General features: G+C 38.3%; 1 protein-coding gene across 2 annotated transcripts; it reads left to right on the top strand.

The window, feature by feature from the left end:
• Window positions 1-219: 219 nt before the first annotated feature.
• Window positions 220-10,154, top strand: LOC146468699 (PR domain zinc finger protein 14-like). Of its 2 annotated transcripts, none has more exons than XM_085124223.1 (5): window positions 220-322; window positions 5,374-5,539; window positions 6,486-6,766; window positions 7,897-8,164; window positions 8,880-10,154. In XM_085124223.1, exons 2-5 carry the CDS (start codon window positions 5,392-5,394, stop codon window positions 9,599-9,601), a joined length of 1,419 nt encoding a protein of 472 aa, XP_084980349.1. In that variant the 5' UTR covers window positions 220-322; window positions 5,374-5,391; the 3' UTR covers window positions 9,602-10,154. The 2 variants fall into 2 exon arrangements, with proteins under 2 accessions (XP_084980349.1, XP_084980350.1); XM_085124224.1 differs by lacking the exon at window positions 220-322 and adding an exon at window positions 4,355-4,413.
• The last annotated feature ends 1,375 nt before the right edge of the window (window positions 10,155-11,529 follow it).

Here is an 11,529-nt window from a genome sequence, read left to right as displayed (position 1 = left end):
ACTTCAGAAATTCTTAACATCCTTTTCGCACGAAACAGTGAGTCAACAAAAAAAAGTTTGTTAATTTTCATTAGATTGGTTAACAATAACAAAACTGACGTTATCGCAGCGATCGAACAAATTTACTCCTATCCATTAAATAGCTGGCTTGGTCAACATCTGGACTGGGTTCGCATTATTTAAATGAGGCTTTTAAAAGGCTGAGAATAGTCTGGTAGAGATTAGAATTCGCTAGCTTGCCCTTTAGGTGTGTTAAACGAAGATCCAAGACCAATTCCCAACGAAATCTATAACGTTTGATCGGACGGTGGACGGTTGTAAGGTAAGGAAGCGCTTTTCGAGTTATGGTTTTCTTTGACCCAATGATTTTTTAAAGGTTTAATACCTAAATTGTGTAAGCCTCCTTACCGTACAACGTTATAGTTATAAGCTTTTTGCCATCCTATCTTTCAACGAAAGAAAAGCGCTTATTTTAGTGAACAGCCGAGCAGTTATGCCTACCTGCATATCCGTTGCGCAGTTTGTTTAAACGCCTAGATTTATCTTTAAACATCGTTGCAGTGTTAATAGGCCATATCACGAAGTAAATATAGGAGATTTAGGGCGTAAAAAATCCCAACATAGTACTTAATTGTCAAAGCATTGAAGAAAATCATAACGCTCTGTTCACTGATTGCGTGGCTCGCTATGCATGTTCTACTGCGTAGTTTATTTAACAGCTTTAATTTACCTTTTAACATCAATACAACTGCGAAAGCTAATAACTTATATCTTTGCCTAAAGATGAAGATTTAAGCGCATAAAACAAAGGAAAAAAAACATGTTTGCTTTTAAGAGTATTTGATTTCACACGACGCCCGATAAATGAATGTTTTCCCGACCAGGCTTTAAAAAACACTTACTGGGTTGTTTATCCCTTCTTAGGTCGCCTAAGTTAATGTTTACTCGCACTAAAACTATTGTTTCAAAATCCCTTAAATAAAACCCAAGTTTAGATTGACATCAAGGCAAGAAGTTACCTTTTTGAATTTAAAATACCAAAAGAATCACGGTCTACAATTCGTCTCTGATTTTATCAATTTTCTTATTCGAGATTATTTTTTGTTAAAGCGGTATAATATACTGCATGAGACCTCGTCGACAGTCCAATATGGCCTGTCTTGGTTCTTGAAAGCTTTTTTTACAGCGCCTAAGTATTATATTTTAAGTCTTTTTTTCCCTGTAAATGTTCATCGTCGGCTTTTTTTTAAGTCAAACAACAGTTACAACTAGTGTGAAATTTCAGTGGAAAGCTAACGAGAAAAAACATATGAAAGAAAAACAAAAAATATATATTTTTATTTTCTGTGGGGAAAAAAACCAAGTGTTAATGGGGCACCCCCTAAATTTCCGGCAATTAAAATTTGAAATAGTTGTAAATTGTGATTTTTATTTTTAGAGAACATCCTACAAGCCAATAGGCCGAAGCGAGCCTAACCAGACAAAGTCGAAAACCTATTCAGAAGTGTTTTCAAGAGCGGAGGCTATTTAACTAACGTTAAAGGCTATTTTGCGATTTAGATTACCATTCCTTGTATTTGGACGCCTTTAACTACGCCGCTCCGATTTTCGGCTTTTAAGCTAGATCATCTTCAAATATTAAAATAAAAAAACACAAATTCTAACTCTTAATTGCATTTTTTGTTGGGCGTTATCATCGGTGTTTCTGGTAAAATCTACACTCGCCAAAGAACATTGTGAAAAGGCTGATTCCAAAATAACAATTCTATTACAAAGGAAGAATGTATACATAAGTTACAACCAAGCAGCTGCATAGACTGCTTTGCAAATATATTTTAAATAGATATAGCACAAAATTGAACTGATAATTACAGTAACTATGAATTGATACAACACTTCAAAGAGTATATTTTTCTTTTAAAATTGACAAGCGATGCACGTTTATTAGAATGATCAAAATATCCGTTTATTTCAAAATATATGCCTGTTTTTCAACTTTGTAATGTGAAATTCATCTTGCTTTGTGTTTTTTTTCCCGAGGAAGTGAATCACATATAGTTATATTTTCTTTTCTTTCCCAAGCTAACAGTTGAATGTCTTTTCTTAATCATGTTGGCTTTTTTATTGTTATTATAATTAATCCATTTGCGCTTGTTCAAAAGGAAATGACTTTTTCATCTGTACCTTAACAAACCGTATTTTTATATTAAGTTACGAGCGCGCTCTCTCGTCCAATGTAAATGAAGCCAAAAAAACTTACAAAAACCAAGTATCTGACAGCTTAGTAACCGCCCAAACAAACTGTCACGCTTCGTCGGCGAGGGAATGGAAACGAATATTAGTTTTATCACCTGAGGTAATAACTTAATTTGGCCAGCGGAAAGAGGGTCGACAGCTGACGTTTCGAGCGTAAGCCCTTCGTCAGAGCAAATCTGACGAGCGACAACCTTACTTAATCGAATGTAGCCTCCATTTTTATCTGTCGCTTCAATTGTTTTCCACGCGACTAAAACGCGACATACATGTAAGTGAATATAAATTGGCCTGTCGCTCTGAGAACCAAACCATCCAACTTCGCGCTAGTGTTCCTGAATTTTGCGTTTGTGGGTGAAAGTCTTAAGTCTGGCTGTGGTACTGTTTACGGTGTTATACAAGGTGGCTCGATAAATGAATTTTCAAAGTGGGCAGACCATGAAAAGGCTGCTTTTCGTTGGTTTGTTTACAAATTGAGCAAGGTAGTTCTGATGTCATGCGGATAAAAAGTGTGATCATTCAAATAAAAGCTTTAAATGAGCAGAACTGGGATACTGTTTAAAGTACTACACAAAGTGGATCAAACGTTTTCGTCAGTAAATGAATTCTCAAATTGTGACCATTTAATGAAATTTTTAGTACAAGGCAAGCTACTTAGCAGTACTTTCCTGTGGTGCTGTTTATTATGCTGTGCAAGGCCCGGGTGCAAGGTGGTTCTAAAGTTTGAGGTTGTGGATGAAATCCTAAAGTGTGACCATTCCAATGAAAGCTACTGAGCAGCACGTCCCTGTGGTACTGTTTATTATACTATACAAGGTGGTTGTAACTTTTTAGTCTGGAGATGAAATCCTAAATTGTGACCATTCAAATGAAAGCTACTGAGCAGTACTTTTCTGTGGCACTGTTCATTACGCTGTTCGAGGTAGTTCTATCTTTTGAATGTACAGGCGAAAACCTTCAGTGCTAGCTACTGTGTGGTACTTTTTACCTGTACTTTTATTTGGTTGATGAATGAAATTTTGTTTTTTCCCTTGTTCTCAACCTCACTGCTTTTGGGGGAGAACAAAACAGCACAAACGGTAGAAAAACTACAACAAAAGCACGAGTTATCTAGGTGAAGTTTAATTACTTTTTTAATATAGGTATATCTTTGCCGACGACAAATTAGTTTTTCATCTAAACACAAAAGACAAAGGATAGCTGCAAAGTCCAAGTAAAATTGTTTTTTTCTCTTATTTTGTATATATATCGCGAACAGTCAAACAACAAAACGAATTGCTTTAATAGAAAACTTTTCTCGCAAGAGAACAATTTTCAACGTAATTGTCTTTAATTTATATTCCTGTAAGCAATACTTTCCATCTTTACAACATGCTTTTCATGTAAATAACAAATTCGTGGTTAACCTGGCATCTTTAAATCATTCATTGGCGTTAAAGAAAATTATGCCAATAATTAAGAGGAAAAGGTAAAATTCGTTTGAATAATCAGAAAGCTTTTTAAATAAATCAATGTCGGCTTCTTTGCCAGGAAAAGAAACAGAGAGCTTTTGTGTTATCAAAGATCATTACCTATATAATCTCAAACGATCTGACTCAATTGGTCCGTTTTGGAATAAATACTTCATTACTAGAAGATAACGATTGTGGGCCGGGGTTAAGGGTATTCATTTTGCACAGCCTGGTGATTCAGTGACGTGATTTTGTAGAATTCATAACATATATCAAAATAGAAAGAAAACAGGAACTATGCATACAACCTTCTGGCTTTGCCAAAATGTTGCGAAAAAGCTAAAGTTACCGACTTTCTTTAGTTACTGTTTTTAATGCATAGAATGATCAAACCAAAGCTCAAAAGAATAGTTTAATTAAAGGAAGGATCAATCAATCAATCAATCAATCGCCACATAAGCATTCTCTTGTATAACATCCTTCGTCAATCCTGGGAACTCCCCTTACCGTAGATTTGAATTGCACCTGTTGAATATTGTTATAGAATTCATTCAACACTGCGCAAACTCCCTTATAGGATATGAAACGTATAGGTCAGCGGTCATGTTTAGTTTATTGTTTATTTAAAATCGCTAAGGATGGCAGACAACAGAAGCACGGGCAATAGGCCTCTGGGTCCATTCTAGGCCTGCCTTCCTGATGGCTAGTGGTAAATAGTTAACACGATAGTAGTTTTCTGTGTATAATATCACTCAAGTAACTTTTGAAAATGCCAGCCTTGAAACTATTACCGGAAGCATTACGAAAGAAGGCTAGGATGAACGGCTGCCACTGCAGCAATTGCCTTTGATATATGAAGATATATGTAGTCTTCAACTCTTTTCATATCTGATTTAGGTTTTAATATTTTTGCTAGTTCTTAGTTTTATACCTTTCATGATGTTAGCATAGTTCTTAGTATGTAGTTGTCAAACACTTATATCATAAGTCTCTGGCTCGGGAGACTGAGAAACCACTCCCTGTGTATTTGACATTAAATAAATTATGTTATCTCATCTAAAGGCGAGGGTAGTGCTGGGAAAAGGAAATTAACTTAGATTTTCCTATCATTGAGAGGGTGGGAGAAACTGTGAGTTAAACTCACACTCTTTCCCAAACTTATCCGTCCAATGTTCTGTTGTCATGTAACCTTACTTTTCATGGTAGTTAAGTATTTATGTACACTGCTTACCTGAGGAGGCAATTGGTCATGTCTGCTGGAGGCATCTGAGCCATGAAACTGATCACATTGCACTGAGAACTCCAAAGAGATCCACCTTGAATATTGTTAGTTAAATAGTGAAATACAATTTAAACTTTTAGGTCTTTTAGATCACCTGTAAAGGAAATTTACCCTAAATGGAGGAAACATTCTAAGGAAAATCTAAGAAAGTACTGCTCACTTTTGAGTCTCAGAACTGAGCAGTTCTTTCCTGTGGTGTTTATGATGCTGTACAAGGTGGCTCTAACCTTTTGAGTCTGTTGATGAATCCTAAAGTGTGACCATTCAAATGAAAGCTACTGAGCAGTACTTTCCTGTGGTACTGTCTATTACTTCTAGATGGTTCTACAAAAAATGTGCTACTGTGGATGAAATTATACAAAGTCAGACTATTGCCTCTCTTTTCAGTTGTGATTCAAAGCTGAGATGGACTACGGGGATTCCACTGTGTACTTCCCCTTCACCTTCACCCAACAAGACATCGACAATGTCCTTTACGGCTACGTTCGCACCCCAGAAAAGACGGCTAACGGATTTGCCCTGTCTGGTATTTATGGTGGAATGTCAGCAAATGGTAAGCGATTAAAGTGAAACCGACTAGTCCTGAAGTGCATGCTTTCGACATCGCTAATCCTAGTAGTATGCTGGACGTGTTCCATATATAATCCTAGTAACTGCCCTGGTCGTCATTTGGTAACGCAATTTACGCAGTATTTACATGGTTTATTGCAAACATTTACAAGTTAGTGAGAAGGATGTATTAATCAGTAAGTGGCACAAGCATACTCGGAAAAAAACCCCGAGTGCTCCTATCAGGAGTCGAACCTTCCGATTACTAGTTCGGATTCTCTGAGCTGCAAGAGACTCGCGGGAGCTAAGGTTATTAAACTAGGTTCGTGGGACAAATATCCTCCATACTGCTAGGATTGGAATGTCAATGTGTGGCATATGCACAATGGAATTTGTTCACCAGACTGAACATATTCCATCACATTATTTCCATCTACAAGTTATTTACACTTGCGGATACTGTAAATATCGCCGCTATATTTTACAGGTTTTTTGCACGTTCTTTTAACATACCATCGTTGCGGAAAGTTACTCTGTAAATCACATTTTACAGAAGATTTACATGGTCATACGAAAGTGTAAAGTTCATGTAAATTTTGGTTTACAAACCCACAACACGTACATTAAAGTTTACAGAACATAAAAATTGTGATTTACAAGTTTAGTAAATTTTCAACTTTTCCAGTTTGTGGAATAGATGCATAATTTATGCTGCATCTATCTCTAAGTGATTGTTTTAAGATTTACTGTAGCTCTGCCATTGATTTTGGTCCCATGTGTATACTTTGTTCTAATTACTTAACTGAGGGAGCACAAACCTTATAAGCCCGGTGACTTCCCTTGGGCTTCCTCGCTATTAATGTTTAAATAATAATAAATAATATTTGCATTTGTACAATTTATGGCAAAAACAATAAACTGAAACTGTTTGCTTTCCTTCCTCTACCAAGAAACACACTGGAATCCATGGATTGCAAATATTTCCCAAGTACACCCCGAGCCGAGCACAGGCCATCGAATGCCCTTCATGGAAATGTACCAGGAAGAACCATTCGTTCAGAGTTTACCGGACAATATCAAGCTTGTCGAGACGCTTCTACCAACTGGGCGACATCGAGGAGTGTTCTGCGGACAGCGAAGAATAGCGAAAGGAACTCGTTATGGTCCGTACACGGGCAACATTATAATTCCCCAGGAAATGAGGACACAGGATAACAACAGCGTCTGGGAGGTGAGTTGTGATAAACAATTATTCCACGAGCGCGCGTTGGATATGAGATAATAAAAACGCGCCGAGCTGGTTATAATCATCTGATATCCAACAAGCGCGAGTGGAATAATAGCTAGATCTTACTGATTTCGCTGTGCAAGAACAACCAGCAGACGATTTAAAGGTCGCTATTTATCGGGCATGGTATAATGGCTTATATACCATGGCCTCTAAGCCAATCAAATCCCTGGGATTGCATTATACAATGATCCAGTTTTTAATAACTTGGATCAGGAGCCCATGCTTGGATATTATTTTAACGTTTTAAGGGCCAAGGGTGGTTCTAAAAGAACATTTTCTTAGGCTATGTAGGATAAGTTTATTGGCTAGAATAAATTCCTTCAGTATACAATGCGTATTTCTCTTTCTTCGAAAACCACAAGACAATGAGGAGACCACCCTACCTTTGAATTACAGACCCCCTTAGTAATCTACTGATCAAAAATTTGGCGCCATAACTCAGACTACTTTAAGTTTCTTCTCCTAACCATTCAAGCGCCAATAGTGACCAACATCTAACTTCTCCTGAAATGATCACTAACAATGACTTGTTTGATGTTTGAACAAAATCTCTCTCTTAGTATCATAAGAAATGTGTAGTATTTATTGATGTAATTACTATCAAAGATAGGCTGCTATGGGATAAGATCACTGCTGATAATGCTCATCCCCTTCTTGAACTGCATCCACCCCAGAGATCAAGAAGCCTTAGGAAAAGGGGACACCCTTACATCCTGCCACGTGTCAGAACTGAACATCATAAACGCCGTTTTGTGAATAGACGCATTTTCAATTTTATCTAACTGTCTTTGCACGTTTGTCAATAGTTTGTGATTAGTTCTTTTTTATAGTAGTTAGTTATATGACTCTGGGCATGTTTCTTTTGGTATTTGTTAATAAAGAATTCATTTCCGTTTCCATTTAGAGACCAGTGGGGAGAATATTTATGTCGATATTGGGGCTTACAGCGTTAATTTAACTACAATTGTAAAAATGAGAGTACAAATAGTCAACTATTGTTACTCTTCCTCCTTAACAATTGGTTACGAAAACATTAGCAGAACTTATATCATTGTGAGTTTTAATTTCAGATATTTCAAGATGGCGAACTCACTCATTATGTAGATGGATCCGGGGACCAAAGAAACTGGATGAAATACGTCAACTGCGCAAGACACGACGGAGAACAGAACCTGGTGCTGGTCCAAGAAGATGGAGAAGTATTTTATGAAGTATGCAAGGAGATCGCGGAGGGCTGTGAACTGTTAGTGTGGTATGGAGATACTTATCTCAAGTACATGGGTATTCCAATTACAATGAAGACCAAACTGACGAAGATAGAGAACGATGGGGCACTCGGTATGTTGACAATTAATTTCTACTGCACCTTACTCAGTATTATGAAAGAATTGAGAAACGATACAGTTGAACCCGCTGCAAACGACAAGATCCCATATCATAACTACCAGGCTGTCAGACTATAGATTCAGTGTAACTTGGAAATGCGACTGAAAAAGAACTAAGGATAAAGGGGTTAGTTTTTCAAGAAATTGTCGTGCTGCATCGGTGAGGAGTAGAAACAAATGTTTGGTTTTGAGAGTTGATTGGTTATTCTGAACACCGTACAGAGATTCGAGTGCTGGCGTAAGCTCTTTGTTATCGAAGGGCTGAAAAGAAACTCTAGCTGACGTAAATATAGTTACTTACATGTACTTACTGACTGACTGACTGACTGACTGACTGACTGACTGACTGACTGACTGACTGACTGACTGACTGACTGACTGACTGACTGACTCACTGACTGACTGACTCACTGACTCACTCACTCACTTACTTACTTATGTTTTACTCGTGTTAGAAGAACGTTAAGAAAAGAAAATTCGACACCAAGTTCACAGTGGTCATAAACCACAGCTGAGTTCTCCAAAGACAGACAACGGTGGGAGACCTTTGTTGTCGCCCTCCATGCGCAACAGCCAGCATAACGAGAAAATAACTAACTAAAACACAGTAGTCAGCTGAACATCTACACTTTCATAACAACAACTTTCTCTTTATTTTCTTACAAAAGGTGGAGATAGCTTCGCTTGCGACCGATGCGGCAAAGTCTTCGCCTACAAATATTATCGCGACAAACATTTGAAATACACACGGTGCGTGGACCAAGGAGACCGGAAGTACCCCTGCCACCTTTGCAACCGCTCCTTTGAGAAGCGCGACCGTCTGCGCATTCACATCCTGCACGTGCATGAGAAACACAGACCTCACCAGTGCAGTCAATGTGGCAAGCGGTTTTCGCAATCCTCGAGCCTGAACAAGCACCTCAGAGTCCACAGCGGGGAAAGACCTTACAAATGCCCTTACTGCATCAAGGCTTTCACAGCTTCGTCTATTCTGAGAACTCACATCAGACAGCACAGTGGTGAGAAACCGTTTAAATGCCGCCATTGTGGAAAAGCTTTCGCATCGCACGCGGCGCATGATAGCCACGTGAGACGCACACATACAAAGGAGAAACCGTGCATTTGTGAGTTTTGCGGCAAAGCCTTTGCACAGTCATACGAACTCAAATTCCACATGAACATGCACACGGGAGAGAAACCCTACACTTGCGAAAAGTGCGGCCGAGGGTTTTCAAGCCCTTCGTCTCGCGACCGCCACCGATCAAACTTCGATTGTACCACTCGGAAAAACCGAGCGCCGAAGATGATGCGAAAGGGTTCTGAGGGCAACGAAGATGAATTTAACGAGTGCGACATTATCACGGCAGAGGAAGATCTACAAGTGAACTGACTTTTGCATTTTGACTTGCAATACTCGACCAGCTGTAACAGAGGCTTGTCTCAAAAAGAAACATACTTTCTGCCGGAATGAATATACCTGACTCTTGACAAACCAGTATGACTTAAAAATTAAAATTTAAGCTATGCTGTCAGTTTTAGGCAATTAACATAGCAACGTAACGCCTGTTTGAACTTCCAGTAAACTGAGGGCTAAAATGAATTAAGAACCTTTAAATAATAGCCAGACTTCAGCGGTTTCTAGTTGCCTGCGAATACAGCCCATTTCTGATCACGCCCGGCCACTGAAAGCCTAGCCTCTCAAGCAGACGTTCTTTGCGGGATCGTCACGTCACGCACTCCATGAAGGGAGGATTGCGTGACGTACGTGACGTGACGAGCAGAAGACCGTAGGCGTAGGAGGCTACGGAGGGCCTTCATTTCATGATAACCATTCACGCGGCTAGTACGCTGGGGTCTTAAAACACTTTTGTGAATATGCATGCTACTGTGAGATGACACAGAACGTTGTTCTAAGGGAACTGGTCATTTGTTCGAAGGGGACCCATGTTTTCTGGGGTGGGGTGGGGGGGGGGGTGGTTGTAGAAGACACTACCTGCCTCATGAACATTACCGACAAAATTTTAAGTCTAACTGGCTTTAAAATTTGTGTTTCTACAAAAATATTCGGCCAGCAAGAGCCAACATTGCTTGATAAACAAGAAAAGAGAGGTTGGAATCTCATTGTCTATTTTTTAATGCTTGATGCAGGTAGAGACCACCATCTTTTTATGGTATGGTGGGCCCTGTTTGAGGATAGTGGTTTTGACCACTTCCCTAAGGCTGAGCAAAATAATAATATTTATAATAATAATAATAATAATAATAATAATAACAATAATAATAATAATAATAGTAATAATAATGTATACACTTTACTAAAAATGACCAACTCTTAACACAACCCTATGCACTCCTAAAAATTATGTACATTTTCAGCAAATATAAAATTCTCGTATTCAAATTCTTGTGATATAAGGATAAACATGTTCAACGTTAAGCTTTAAAGTATTTGAAAAAAGAAAAAAATATTAATCTGCGTTGAAAAACAAAGGAAATATTTGCTTCTGATATATATCATACACTAAAATGTGAAAATTCCACAAAATAATAATAATAATAATAATAATAATAATAATAATAATAATGATAATAATAAACATCTTACTTGAAACTCTATGTCTTTCTGCGACTATTTCCCCAATGTATATAGCAGGGGCTCATCGTGACTAAGTAAAAACAAAAGTCAGTGAACTTTTTATTGAAAGGAATGTTTGGTTTTTTCAACAATGTTGAAAACGTAATTTGGACATACAACTCGGGAATTAACAAATCGAATGTGGTTTGGCGTTGTCTGTACTCTTATCGACAACGATATTCGTGAGTCCACAACAAATTTTGACCACTGTGATGACGAATATCGTTGTCGATAAGAGTGCAGACAACGCCAAACCACATTCGATTTGTTTTTACCACAATATCAACGTCAAAGAAAATTTTTACAATAACTGTCAAAATTTCCGCGCGCTGATTGACGCGAGCAGCGTTGTCTAGACTCTTATCGACAACGGAAAATTAGCCAATCAGATTGCGAGATGAGAGACAGTTGTGGTAAAATCACTAATTCAACATCCAAGAATTAGAAGGGTACGGCGCGCGAACCGAGCAGTGTTGTTGTGATAGAACCGTGGAAGAACTGTTCAACATTAGTTGCAAACGTGTGACACGACAAATTACTTATTACTTTATCCCGACCTGCAAGTTAATCCATATGGACCCTGAGGAATAGATCCTGACTCTACCCCACGACCGTTCGAAAACAATCAACCCCTTAATTGCACCACTACCTCGGAAAAGAAGGATTTCCGTACGTGATCGCAG

The sequence above is a fragment of the Pavona decussata genome, unplaced genomic scaffold, assembly GCF_977016875.1.
Source record: "Pavona decussata unplaced genomic scaffold, jaPavDecu1.1 SCAFFOLD_130, whole genome shotgun sequence".
NCBI lineage: Eukaryota > Metazoa > Cnidaria > Anthozoa > Scleractinia > Agariciidae > Pavona > Pavona decussata.
The sequence above is the reverse complement of the archived record's forward strand: the minus strand, read 5'-3'. Positions and strand labels throughout refer to the sequence as shown.

Coding starts and splice junctions, on each gene's coding strand:
- LOC146468699 (XM_085124223.1), top strand. CDS start 5,392: ATGGACTACGGGGATTCCACTGTGTACTTCCCCTTCACCTTCACCCAA. Junction 5,540..6,485: donor TGGTGGAATGTCAGCAAATG/GTAAGCGATTAA, acceptor TCCTCTACCAAG/AAACACACTGGAATCCATGG. Junction 8,165..8,879: donor AGAGAACGATGGGGCACTCG/GTATGTTGACAA, acceptor TTCTTACAAAAG/GTGGAGATAGCTTCGCTTGC.